At 39.1% G+C, this 15,104-nt stretch overlaps 1 protein-coding gene across 1 annotated transcript; it reads left to right on the top strand.

Annotated features, from left to right (window-relative positions):
* The first annotated feature begins 7,751 nt into the window (after nt 1-7,751).
* Nucleotides 7,752-9,850, top strand: LOC137002704 (uncharacterized). The gene is made up of 2 exons (XM_067362536.1): nt 7,752-8,072; nt 8,408-9,850. Exons 1-2 carry the CDS (start codon nt 7,752-7,754, stop codon nt 9,848-9,850), a joined length of 1,764 nt encoding a protein of 587 aa, XP_067218637.1.
* Nucleotides 9,851-15,104: the final 5,254 nt, after the last annotated feature.

Here is a 15,104-nt window from a genome sequence, read left to right as displayed (position 1 = left end):
TAAATATTCCCTCAAATTAATAAAAATATAAGGTGCAGTTTTTAAAAACTGAACTGTACTAGTGTGTTCACATCAGCAGCTTTCAGTGTTCAGTTCAAGCTTGTATACTATTCTCATGTTTTTATTGTTTTTTCAGAAAAATGATCTAGTCCACACAGTTTGCATGGAGTTAACTGATTCAAGCTGATTTCACGATTCAATCCTGATCTCAAGTCCATAAACTTTTTATAATGATGCAGGGCATAACACTGAGTTGCACATTTAGAGCAGTTTTTAATACATTCTTCTAATGAAATATGTTTATCTACTTCAATTCCTTGGTGAAATATAAATATTTAAATACCAGTTTTCATGACATTCAAACATTCATTAAATAATGAAGACATCAACAGGTTAGTTAGGAAAATAATGATAATAATGATGTGATATAGTGGATATACTGTAGTCAACATTTGAAGTGGATCAAAACCTTTCATCAAAGTTGTCTTAAAACCTTCTTCTTAGGACAACTTTGATTAACTTCAAATGTTGACTACAGTATGCTCCTCTCTAGAGTTTAGGAATGTCTTTTCTGAGGTAAATGTGATGTTGCATGAAATTATTGTTCTCAAGCTGTTTTATTGACGTCTTCCTGTGATGAGATTCATTTCAGTAAGTTGTTACATTCATTTCATACTCTGACCACACCGGTTGACGCCTACTCTGACCGCATAAGATGCCTAAGAATTATAGTCAGCTGACCCAGTGTTTCCGAGTCTGCTAGTTTTCCACTCTATTCAATGCTCATGTTTTCACCAGCTGCACCACGGCACATTTCAGAAACAGCCCGCCTTGCCGCTTCGCTAGAGATAGGCACCAAGTCTATTTTTGACGGACACCGTGTCCAAGTAGCGCAGCTCAAACACAAAATAAAGTGAGAATAATCACCCTGTGTAAACTCCCGCTCATGTCATATTCCACATCACTAGGAGGCCAGAAATTCAAGACAAGAGATTCAAAGTTTAAAAACTGAAAATCTTTTATCCTTATCATCCATAACTGGACTTTCAGTGTATCAACTTCGTCTGTATGCAAATCTTGTGGTCTCGCGAATCCATTCCAATCCATGTTAAACTGCACTGCATGTTGAATCATTAAAGGAGAAAGACGCTCATATTCTGGCTCTTGAAGAGCGTTTATCTTGTGTTTATCTATATTCATGCTCAGAAAGCAAACATGTAGAGAGAACAGCACACTATCACGTGGGAATAAGGTCTCTAGTGTTCCTCTAACCAGACAGACTCCAGACAAAACCTTTGAACAAAACAATTCTTAGGCTATATTCAAATTGTCAATGGGTTATAAACAGAAAGCGCTCCAGTTACAATGGCAAGCTGTCATCATGTCAATGAGTTCATGGCATTCTCGCAATTCAACTTATAATCAAGGAAGCTGCAGCGCTTAACAATGAATATCTTATTAATATTATTATATCTGACCAGCAAACAATTTTATGTCTAATAGACGTCTAATAGCCGTCAAAACATAGCCCGGCCGTCTAGGCTAAAATAAGGCAAAATTTGGGCTGTCAGTGAAAATCTAATAAACGTCTAACCATAACCCAAGAATCGACTAGTCATCAATTAGACGACTATTAGACGACTACATATTAATGTCTAATAGACGGTGAATACGGATCTAGGCTAAAATAAGGCTGAATTTGGGCTGTCAGTGAAAATCTAATAGACGTCTAACCATAACCCAAGAATAGACTAGTCATCAAATATACAGCTAATGAATGACTACATCTATACATGCAATAGACAACAAAATAATGGCTAAAGGATTCTTTTCACTTAAATACAACAGGTTCTCATAAATGACAATCCGTCCAAACAAATTAAATATAGCAGGTTTTATTTAGAAACACAATCAGGGTATCTTCCGTTCATTCATGTTTTGATTTGATATTGAAATCAGAAAAATTAGAAAACCGCACCTTTTTTTTCGTTTTTCATTTTTAAAATGAAAACGAAAAAACAAAAAATTGGCTTGATTTTTCTTTTTTCGTTCTGGGGTTGGAAACAAATTAAAAATTCGATCTCTACGTGTGGGCGGGAATGAAACGCCTCTTTCCGCTGATTGGTCAATCAGACGTCAAACCATGTCGTCATCAGTTGTTCATTGGTTCATCGCAACAGAATTATAGTCCCTCGCTCTACAGCTGCACGGATTCTTACGCGTTTATTCTACATTTTATCTCTTAAATAAAGTTTATCTATAAATAATTGATTAATCAATGATGAATTGATTTTCAGGTGATTTTAGGATTTTTTCCTAATCTTATTAAATATGTATGCTTTCTTTAATGTTAAGTTCTTAAATTTAGTCATTTAAATTACAATAATATGATGCTATAGGTTGTTACCAAATAAAACAGTATCAACCAAAGCCTTGCAGAGGTGTCAAAGAAGCAGCACTTGAAGTTGCTTTTAGATTTATGAGTTGTTAGATTGCTCAGAGAGGGCAGTATATGTGTAGGAATTACAATTGCGTAATGTAATGCGATTAATGTTTTAAACATCATTTTGAATAAAGAAAATTTTTAAATGACAAAATGAAACCATAATTGGATTATGAAATTAATGTCACCAGTAGGTGTCAGCATTCATTGTGTTAATGATTAAGTTATAGTTAGTATACTATAAAGTATACTATAAAGTATACTATAATTACTGTTATAGTAGAAGTTCCCATCCACTAGCATTATTTGACTGACAGACGGCAACGGTTGGAGTTAAAAATCATAATTTGTGTTCTACTGAAGAAACAAAGTCACCTACATCTTGGATGCTCTGGGGGTAAGCAGATAAACATCAAATTTTCATTTTTGGGTGAACTATCCCTTTAAGAAAAGCAAAAAAAATAGCATGTTGCCTATACATACCGTATATTTGACATTTGACATGTCCTACACTTCTCTGTAAAAAACAAAACCTCAAAATAGAATAGGCATACTAGATATGCTGTGACTGTAAAATACATACACACACACACACACACACATATATATATATATATATATATTCATAGCCTATCATTTCAAATCCATCCCATGTTGTCTAAAACAAAAGACATTTTTACGCTCAATATATCAAAGTTGTAGGCTGGGGGTAGTTGTGCGCAGCTGCAAAGTAAATTAATATTCATGAGATAAACTAATATTTCACGTTATTAATTAATGTCTACACAGAAATAAACCCTGACTCTGCATCAGAACGATTTGTGTCAACATTCACTAGTCTGGCTATTTGATGAAAAAGAGATTAAATGTAGAATAAGCGCGTTAAGAATCCGTGCAGCTGTAGAGGGACTTTTATTCTGTTGAGCAGAACCGATGAACAACTGATGACGACATGGTTTGACGTCTCGTTGACCAATCAGCGGAAAGAGGCGTTTCATTCCCGCCCACATGTAGAGATCGAATATTCAAACTGCTTATTTGTTTCCAACCCCAGAACGAAAAAAGAAAAATCAAGCCAGTTTTTTGTTTTTTCGTTTTCATTTTAAAAATGAAAAACGAAAAAAAGTGCGGTTTTCTCATTTTTCTGATTTCAATATCAAATCAAAACATGAATGAACGGAAGATGCCTGATTCACGGACCCTGAAAGAAGTGTTTCTCCTCTTCACTCACAAAAATCAGTAAGAGAAGGAAAACAAAACCATTGAGCAATATGTACAGAATGGTAATCGAGGTCTTGAAGAACTTATAGACAGCTGTGGAAACAGATTCTTCTGTTTAGATAATGAGTCTGCCAGTTTCCCACAGTTCTACCAGAAAGATTTGGGAGGCAAGATAACGTAACACTGATATTTATTACCAAACAGCAAGAAGAATATAAAGGTTAATGTTCTTTGGCGTAGGCTCCTTCTGTAGCTCACGTCCTGAGGGTTGCAGCCTGCTACATCCATTTGCGAACCCCAGGACATGTTTTTGGGCAAGCTTTATAGTTCCTGGTCAGTGATGTCACCCACCTATGACGTTCTGTCTCCTGATTGGACAGATTTCATACGTGCTTCATGACGACATCACACAGAGGCGTTCCCATAGCGATTACGCATCGTGAGTTCCCTTGAAAGGGAACAGCACACTATCACTTGGGAATAAGGTCTCTAGTGTTCCTCTAACCAGACAGACTCCAGACAAAACCTTTGAACATGCTTTAATCACCAATTTCAGAGAGAATCCCACCAGCAAAAGAATACAACAGTTTTTATAGAATAGGCAAATTGGCAAATGTGACATGATTCATTGAATCATTTTTCTACAGTATGAATGATTCATATTTAGAATTCAACTTCTGTTACTAGGTAAAAGCAAATCTGGATTCCTATGACCTTGTGATACTGAACTCAAGGAAGAAGAGGTTAAAACTGAAATAGTGAAATGCGAAGCACCCTAAGCCATCAAGGTCTTCCTCTGAGTCTGCACTTTCACAACGTAATGACGCTTTGACTGCCGGGTAAAGTCCTCTGCATAGCTCACAGTCTTGCGGGCTCTTGAACAGAGTTTGGCTTGTGTTTATCTGTATTCACGCTCAGATAGCAAACATATAGAGAGAACATCTTGGTTATGTATATAATCTTAGTTCCCTAAATAGGGAACGAGACACTGCATAATCGCTATGGGAACGCCTCTGCGTGATGTCGTCATGAAGCACGTATGAAATCTGTCCAATAGGGAGACAGTACGTCATAGGCGGGTGACGTCACTGACCAGGAACCATAAAGCCGCCCCAAACACACTCACATTCAGCTTCTGAAAAACTGAAGCAAGTCGCTTACGGGCATGCCGGGAGTATGGCAAGGAGACACAGCGTTTCGTTCCCTATTCAGGGAACTAAGGTTAAATACATAACCGAGACGTTCCCTTTCAAGGGAACTCGCGCTGTGTAGCCGCTATGGGAACGACAATCCCAACATCTTCACATGAACAAGTGACCGTTCGTGTGAAGCTAAGGCGTACACCTCACAGTAACACCTGTGCCCCTGGAGTGGATCCGAGGTCTAACTCATAAAACCTCACAAAGGTACGCGGCGATGACCATCCTGCTGCATCACAAATGTCATGTAGGGATACCCCTGAGATTAAAGCCTTGGTGGCAGCCATACTCCTCGTCGAGTGAGCCCTAACAGCCAAAGGTGAAGGCTGTCCAATTGACTCATAAGCAAGTGAGATGGCCTCAACCACCCACTTGCTCATTTTCTACTTGGATGCTGGGAGACCTTTTCTTGGTGCTCCAAAACACACAAATAGATCACATTTTCTCCACATGGCAGCTCTGTGGACCAGGATCCGTGAGGACCTTAGGAAAGTAGTAAGGAGAAAAACTTTTCTGGCACCTATAAGGGAACTACTAAGGGAACCAACCTCTCGAGGCTGGCCTCTGGTGGAATATGGGCAACCAGCACAGTGCCCTGAAGCGGAGCCCCGGCAGGGAACAACTGAACTGACTGCAGAGAAAGCACGCCACCCTCAGGTGACACGCGGGGAACTACTGCGCCCCAGCATTTCGGCAGGGTTGGCAGAGCGCCCCCCCTGAGGGCACCGAAGACATACAGGCACCGTTGAGAGGTGAACACCGTCTACCTCTAGAGGGGACCACCCTCAGGATCCAGATGCTCTTGGCGACCTGGGATCAGCGTGGAAGACACTGCTGCATAGCAGCAGCCTGCTTCCTCGCCTCCTGAAACCTCTCGGTGACAGTCGTGACAGCGTCACCAAAGAGGCCAAACAGATTCAGTGGGGCATCCAAGAGAAACATCTTGTCACGGTCTTTAATGTCAGACAGATTTAGCCAGAGGTGGTGCTCCGTGGCCACCAAGGCTTCCATAGATCGGCCGACTGACTTGGCCATCTCCTTGGTGGCACGGAGTGCTAAATCTGCTGAATGACACAATGGATGAAATCAGCCTCCACTTCCTCACTATTACCCAAGTTCTTCAGCAGGTCAGCTTGGTATGCTTGCAGTATGGCCATCATGTGCAAGCATGCCGCAGACCTGCTGCTGAGTACGCTTTGCCCACTAGTGCTGATGTAGTCTTTAGCGGCATAGTGGGCAACGTCGGGGGACGACGCCGCCTGCGGAGAGAGATGGCTTGCAAGCGTCTCTTCGACTCTTGGCATCGCCCCATACCCGTGTTTTCTCATATCAACCATGTTACTGTATGTGGAGGTTTGAGGGGTGAAAACACGGGATGACACCAGTCTCTTCCATGGTCTTGACACCTCAGTGTGGAGATCAGGAAAAAACGGTAGCCCCCGACGTGGAGGTAGAGCAGACCTAGATGGTAAAAAGCATTCATCGAGTTTGCTTTTATTCTGCTGCTCTTGCTTCTCATCTGGCCAATCGATATTGAGCTTGGCAACAGCATGAGTAAGCACCTCCATGAGCTTCTCGCTCACGGGAGAGTGAAGTGGCGAGTCTTCAGTCTCTCCTGTTATCACGCTAACAACAACCAGCTCCTCAGAACTGGACGCCATTAATGTGACTGTGTCGACCAATTTCAGAGTGAATCCAACCAGCAAAAGAATACAACAGATTCTATAGAATAGGAATGTCACGATCACCGTCAGTTGCTGTCACTTCCCAGACTCCAATTCCCATCATCCCCCTCAGCCAGTCACATGCTCACACTCCACACCAATCACCTATCGCCACATACAGCTTTGAACATCACTTGGACTATAAAGGACTGTCAAACACACCACCTCACCGGGAAGTCTTGTTTACCTTGTGTGCAATTCCGAGCGTTTATATCCTGTCTGCCTGTAGTTACCGTTCCTGTCTGTTACCCGTTATTGACCCATTGCTGCCTGTCCTGACCCTTGCCTTGTCTGCTGTTCTGTGAATGCTGTCTGCCTGCCTCGATCCACTGCCTGTACCCTGACTACGATTCTGCCTGTCCCTTGCTATTCCTGTTTGCTCCTGTTTGACCCTGCCTGTACGACCACGCTTACTTCTGTAATAAAGCTTGCAAATGGATCTTACCTTGAGTCCTGCTTCATTACAAGGAACATGGTAAAGGTGACATGATTCATTGCATCATTTTTCTACAGTATGACTGATTCATATTACTTCACTTTGTTACTCAGAAGTCATGAGTTTATATATTTTGACCACAGTCTCGTTTCATTTCTCCTTTTGTTGCATTCAGACTCGATTTAGACACACTTGTTGGAGGCCCAAGTGTTGGAGACATTTCGTTTTCTCCACCACAAAAAAAAAAAGAAGAAAATCCAAAGCATTGAGTTGAGTTTCACCAAGAAACACAGAGATGAGAACAGCGTAGACATAGATTTTTCAAAGGGCTCTCTTACAATTACAGGGTTTACATTTCCCGCTCACTATCGAGAGAAACCTGCGCTGAACGATCATGGAGCAGGAGAAAACAGAGATGCTCTGACTATGAAGAAAACCTGCTTCTCGTTCCAGATGGAGAAGTGAAACAACATGTACTAGAAAACTGATGTGGAAATCGCAAACTGCATTTACTGTATATTTTGAATTTGACAGTTTTGTTTCACAGTAAATCAGTGTTTCTGTTCATACTCTAAAATTAGATGATGACGTAAAGACCCCATCATATTCTTTCATATTTCTTCTCATTTGTTAATTTCAGTCACTCCTCCACATCATCACTGACTCTGATGTGTATTTAAGGCAGCTGTGCTTCTGCTGTCTCTCAAACACAAGACCAGCTTCACACCATGTTTGTTCTGGGTCTGCTCACCTGTATTGTGCTGAGAGCATTCAGTGCTCAGGCAGAAGTGGCCAAGACCTTTGATAAGTGTAGCAGGTTTTTCTACAAAGACACAGAACCACAAGGAATGGATCAAAATGCCAAGAAAATCTGTCAGAGGTTTGAGATCAACTCTTCTGGAGTTAGAAGATCAACACCATACAACTCTGGGTCCTACGCTACTCTGTACTCGGTTCCTCACCGGATTCCCCTCTACAGCGCCTACACACCGAAATGGTCATGCTCAGACACTACTGGAAGGACAAACAAGTGGCACTTAGAGCCACAGGTAACTATGTGCTTCATTTCTAACAATAGACTTTCATTAGCAGTTCAAGTCACATTTATTTCTACAGCACTTGATAGAATATAGATTGTTTCAAAGCAGCTTCAAAATATTGTCAATGTTGCAAAAATGTAAGCTCTGGATTTCATAAGAAATAAGACAGTTGTGTTCAGTTAATTCAATTATTGGTCCTCCTTTGATTATTGGATTTCTCATTGCAAATAATTTATGAAATGCATTGGAAGTTCTTTTTCCTATGAAGTTTAGAAAAACATGAAAGTGTTTTTTCACAAGCAATAAAACATCAAACTAACCATCATAACATATTTCTTCTGCAGATTTCTGAACCCAACTCCCCAACTGATTATATGGTCCCTGAGAATAAAAAAAATCAAGATACTTATAAAGGAAATCAAGCCATCAGCAGCGACTACAGAGACACTGGATATGATCGAGGACAACTGAACCCCAACAGCTTCTCATGCACCGATGACGGCCGTAAAGCAACGTCTACCCTGACCAATGCAGCACCTTTGGATGCTCGTTTCAACTGTGTCCACTGGAAGAACTGGGAGAGCACTTTGAAGAGTTTTTTGATAAAGAAGCTTGACAGTGAGGAGGCAACAGCCTACATTGTCACGGGTACGGTGCCTGATGCAAATAAACGAATACCACAGAAGGAAATCTCTGAAGAGCCAGAAAGGGTGACGGTGCCCTCTCACATCTGGACGGCTGTCTGTTATAAACACAATTCTAATAATAAAAACTCTTTTTCCTTCGGCTATATAGGAGAAAACCTGTCAAGAGGTAAAGTAAACCTGATGAGTGTCTCACAGCTGAACAATCGGCTCAATCAACTCTATGAGCTCTCAAATATTACGATCTTTGTAGATAATTGTTTTGAAGACAATAATAAATTAAACAAGGTTAAGCAAGCATTTCAGAAGTTAATCGGTCTCCCAGCGACCCCAGATGTGCAGAACACAATTAATGCGCTCCATACAGTCGACACTAATGGAGAGGATGTCGAGGTGACTGACATGATTGTAAAATTAACCTTCGGCAGTTTGAGCTCTTATTCCACTATGGCAGAAAACCTGAAGGTTTTTAGTGAAAGTGCTTGTCTTATAACTAATTACGGACAAGAATCTGTTGAATGCCAGTTGGACTCAAAGAAGCGCAAGATTGCAGCTGATGGCTCGCCCTGTTTAAGAATCTCTGACTCTGGTTCTGGCTGTCGCTGCTACACAGGAGGTGAAACCAAGCCCTGCTGCTCCACTCTCTGTCTGTACCAGGATGATGTCAAGAGCTACAGGTGTGACTCAGGCCAGAAAGAGATAGCGTGTTCACCCCTGTACTCACTCATCACGTATAAAGGAGAGCGATGCAAGGATGATCACCCCTGTGGCACATACGGTCAGGACTACTACTGGTGTAACACCATCTCTGGCCACTCTGATTACTGCAGTCCTCCGCTGTGGAGAAGTAAGGCTATAAACGGCCAGTACTGCCGCAACAACAACGCCTGTGCCAAATATGGTGAAAGCCAGCAATGGTGCTACACAGATGATAGCAAAAAACACAAGTGCTGTACTTCTGATGACTGCTACTCCACTGTCAGAGGCAAAACCTGCAGGTCTGATCACCCCTGTGACAAACATGGTGAAACATACCTGTGGTGCCACACTACTGATGGCAGCTGGGATTATTGCTGCACAGAATGTTCCTCTGTTCCTGTTTCCAGAGGCACACGGCGGCGCACTGGGCGGAACTGGTCATAGACATTAAAACGCATTTTAAAACGCTGTGTCAAGTTAAAAGTTGAACTTCTGAAAACACATCTCAACACCCTGTGCTTTTTTTCCATGTTGTTTGCATTTTAAAATCACAAGTGCGTTCCTTCATTTAGCTCACCGCAGTATAGACAGATGTACACATATGAGCATGTTTTATGTCCTTGGTGATTGAATAAAGCATTAAAAACCAAAGTATTTAATCTCATGTCAGCGAGAAACTCGTATAACAGCTCATATATGATCCTCTCCACGAGATGAGAACACACTTTTATCATTCTTTATGTAAAGAAAGAGTCAGAGTTTGAGATATATTCCTCCTCCCGTACTGCAAAATACTCGCTCTGTCTGGAAACGCTTAAATCTGTCATATCAAACATATCAAACACACTTCAATAAGCAGACAGAAAGCAGGTTAATGTGTTTACATGCTGGGTAAAATCGGTGTAAGGGCCAAAAATCTATCTGTGATGATCGGTTTATGCTGAAGCTGTTTATGACCTGACTCTGATGAAGGAAAACGGATTAACACGTTTACATTAGTTTTCCTCTGCTGCTGCTGTAACTGTGTGTTTATAACACACATTCATTATGGCAAGAGAGATTTAGAGAACGTGTGTTCAGGTGATGATCATCATCTAGTGGTCTGATTCACTGATCTTACAGTTGAAGTGTAATTATTAAGACACAGACATCAAGTCTGCATTGTAAAGCATTCAAAGAACACTTTAAATCAAATACACTAATAAAACTCCTCTGTATATTTTTGTGGTAGTATACTTTATTTCAATGCACTAAAAAACTATATGTTAGTGATAAAGTGCATTTATATTTAGTGTACTTAAGTACCACAGTTGGGAAATTACTTATAACTACATTAGTAATATATTTGTAATAAAATGAATTTCATTTAAATTTAGGATTACTACATAAAAGTCTACTAAGATTGAACTAATTTTTAAAGCATTCAAAGCACACTTTTAACAAATACACTAACAAAACTCCTCTGTATATTTGAGGTAGTATACTTTATTTTAATGCTCTAAAAATCAATTTAAGTAGTATTGGTATTTAGTATACTTTTCCAAGTGCAGTGAAGTACTACTGAAGCACAAATATACATTGAATTATTGAATGTATTTATAACTTTGACACTTTTATTTAGCACCAAAATAAAGAATGTACTACAAATGTACTTGCTTGTATTTAAGTATTTTTTTAATGCACTTAAGTATTCTTTTTTTCATCTGGGAGGGACTAAAATGTCATCATTGTGATTTCTTATTTTGATGAAAAGTTTGAGGTTAAAGAGCATCTTTTATCAGTCACCACTGCAGCTCACTGTAATAACACAATTATTATCGTTTAATCAGCTCGTAATAAAGAAACTGTTAATTGGTTATTAGGAGTAAATAGTTCTCACTTTACATTAGGTCATGATAAAGGGAAAATCTCATTAATTAAGTGCTTTAAACCAACATTTATTAGACATTATTTAAATTCATATTCTGTGTTCATTAAAATGTTTACAAATACACACATCCACACAAGAGAGAGAGATTGAATGAGAGGATTTGGCGCCTCCTGCTGGACACTCAACACAAATCAGAGCTGGGAAACATTCACCTGGATTCATGAGGTGTCAGAAACAGATCAAATGCTGCTGGTGTTTATGGAGGAGAAGGAAAGTTATTCATCGTACAATCGTTTGTTAGACAGAGGCTGAGGTTTTGAAGATCAGAAGATCTGAGAAACCTCATGATCCTTAATGTTTCTCAGTTTAAATAAAGGGAGCTAAAACAACAGAACTATTCATTTTTAGTTTCATTGTCATCTGCACTAAATGTTATTCCATTCAATCCACTATATGTTGCAAAAGTGACTTTAAAATTTGCTTAAACACTTTCTGTGTTAGGGTTAGGTTAGTTCCCAGTATGAACTGCGTAGTGCTGTTTTAGGAGAGTAATTTTGAAAATAAGTGTTATATATATGCATTTCTGAGAAAAGGGAAAGATGTTCTGTAGGTGTGTTTCTGTGGTGTTTGTTGTCATCGTGCTGGAGCTGTTGCTTCACTCAAATAACTGTGCCAATGCACGTAATTCCTTAATCATTACCTTTCCATGACAACAAAAAAGAAAGAAAAAAAGATAGATTTAAGCATGCAAACATGTGCTATACAAGTTTAGGGTTAGATTGCATAGAATAAGTGATTGCAGAGCAGCTCTTCTTGATAAAAAGCCAGTTTTACACACAAAAACACCCACACAGGTATTCCCCTTTGAACTGAAGAGCTATAATACACAGAATGAGTCAGAGAATAGTGGCTTGATTTCAGTGAATTAAAGTGTTTAGTCTAAAATCATTTACTCAGCTCTTGATAAAAATCTAGTTGGCACGCTGAGCCACAAACACCCACACACAGGTATTCCCCTCTAAACTGGAGGAGCTAAAACAAAGAAAAGTGTCAAAGGGGAAAAATAAAATTACTTCTTTTGTCATATTTAAAGTCTGTCAGTACTGCTGCAAAAGAGTAAAATATACTTTAATAAAATTAAGATAAATATTCTCTCAAATTAAAAATATAATTGCAGTTTTAAGAAACTAAACCGTACTCGTGTTCACATTAGCAGCTTTCAGTGTTCAGTTCAAGTGCTGAGATTTGTTATATTTCCATGTTTTGTTTCTTCAGAAAAATTATATTGTCCGATTTCACAATTCTGTCCTGATCTCAATTCTATAAACTTGCTAAAATTATGCAGGGCATAAAACTGAGTTGCACATTTAAATTGCAAAGTTTTAATGCAATTTTCTAATGATATATGTTTCATCCAATTTCATGGTGAAATATAAACACTTAAATGGTGGCTAATAAAAACTTTTTTTATGACAGATTTATTAAAACATTCATTAAATAATGAAGACATCGCCAACAGGTTAGTTAGAAATATAATCAATGTGTGATATAGTGCATATATGTATCATTCCTTCTGATGTTCATTCATGTTTATTTGCTGCTGTAATTAGTAGTAAAGAGATGATCAGTTCATGATCTGCTTCTTTATGAGAGTTTCAGCAGATCAGCAGCTCATTTCAACGGAGAGGAACAGAGACAGTGAAGGGTCTGGAAATCGACTTTGTTCTTCATTGTGCAGGAAAAAGTATTATAAATATTAAAAACAACCCGTGGTGTTGATTCAAAGCATCAGATAGTAATCAACATCTGGACACTGAACCGTTTCAGATTCCTGCAGTGAACGAGGATCATCGGATACGACCTTCACCAGATCCCTGCATGAAACACATTCAGATTCATCTGTATCATCTGTATGTTAGATCATCATCCATCTGTATCAACTGTGAAATGAAAATCAGTTCAAGTCTTTCAATCATTTTGATTCACTCACCTGTTCTGGATCATCCTCACGCTGATGAATGAAACGCACTTCCCTCTGAAAACATCTGACAACACACCGACACTTATTATCACATATTCAAAGTATGTTCTGTTTATTCAAAGAGAATTTAAACTTGAGATCTGTCTCGTGATTTAATAATTAAATCTGACTTTATGACAGATGTCATTGACTGCTAGAGGTCAAATTATAAATTATATGTTCACCTCTTTGTTTCTTACACCAAAATCTACACAAATATATAAATTCATACTGTAGAAAGCTGTTCCACAATGTAACAGATTCATAAAATAATTTAATAAAATGAATGAAAATGTGATTGATGATAACCTGAGCTCTTGTGAACTAGTGTCAGATGTAAAGACTAAAGTATGATGTAAGGAAAGATCAGTCTGGACTCACCTGAAGATCCTTTTACGCAGCATGAAACAGATGAAGATGATGAAGATGATAATGAAGAGAGCAAACAGCCACAACAACTGATCTGTTCAAGTGATCAAATATCAAATCATCTGATCACTAACAATGATGAATCAATATTAGAGTTTAAAGCTCTTGATGTTTTACCTGAGAGCTGGAGAGATGGAGTCACTTCATCCAGAACATCTTTAAAAACACACAATGATCACAAATATCAGACAATATGACAGAAAACAAAGACCTGTTCACATTCAAACTGGACTGAGACTGAATCAGATCTGAATCAGTGTTTTATTAGTCAATCAGTCACCATTTATCAGCTGAAACTCACCTGAGTTTGGTGTACCTGCAGTTTCATTCCTCACTGAAAAACACATTCAACATAGTTTGAATCAGGACAGATTCACTTCAGTTTGCTCTGAATCAGGACAGATTCTCTTCAACACAGAGTCTGATCTGAATCAGGACAGATTCACTTCAACACAGAGTTTGATCTGAATCAGGACAGATTCACTTCAACACAGTTTGATCTGAATCAGGACAGATTCACTTCAACAGAGTTTGATCTGAATCAGGACAGATTCACTTCAACACAGAGTCTGATCTGAATCAGGACAGATTCACTTCGACACAGAGTCTGATCTGAATCAGGACAGATTCACTTCGACACAGAGTCTGATCTGAATCAGGACAGATTCACTTCAGCACAGAGTTTGATCTGAATCAGGACAGATTCACTTCAACACAGAGTTTGATCTGAATCAGGACAGATTCACTTCAACACAGTTTGATATTAATCAGGACAGATTCACTTCGACACAGAGTCTGATCTGAATCAGGACAGATTCACTTCAACACAGATTGATATTAATCAGGACAGATTCACTTCGACACAGAGTCTGATCTGAATCAGGACAGATTCACTTCAACACAGAGTCTGATCTGAATCAGGACAGATTCACTTCAGCACAGAGTTTGATCTGAATCAGGACAGATTCACTTCAACACAGAGTTTGATCTGAATCAGGACAGATTCACTTCAACACAGTTTGATCTGAATCAGGACAGATTCACTTCAACAGTTTGATATGAATCAGGACAGATTCACTTCAACACAGTTTGATATGAATCAAGACAGATTCACCTCAACACAGAGTTTGATCTGAATCAGGACAGATTCACTTCAACAAAGAGTTTGATCTGAATCAGGACAGATTCACTTCAACACAGAGTCTGATCTGAATCAGGACAGATTCACTTCAGCACAGAGTTTGATCTGAATCAGGACAGATTCACTTCAACACAGAGTTTGATCTGAATCAGGACAGATTCACTTCAACACAGTTTGATATTAATCAGGACAGATTCATTTCGACACAGAGTCTGATCTGAATCAGGACAGATTCACT

This window comes from Chanodichthys erythropterus, chromosome 3, assembly GCF_024489055.1.
Source record: "Chanodichthys erythropterus isolate Z2021 chromosome 3, ASM2448905v1, whole genome shotgun sequence".
In the NCBI taxonomy this organism is placed as follows: domain Eukaryota; kingdom Metazoa; phylum Chordata; class Actinopteri; order Cypriniformes; family Xenocyprididae; genus Chanodichthys; species Chanodichthys erythropterus.
Note: the sequence above shows the minus strand (reverse complement) of the source record. Positions and strands in the feature narration are given on the sequence as shown.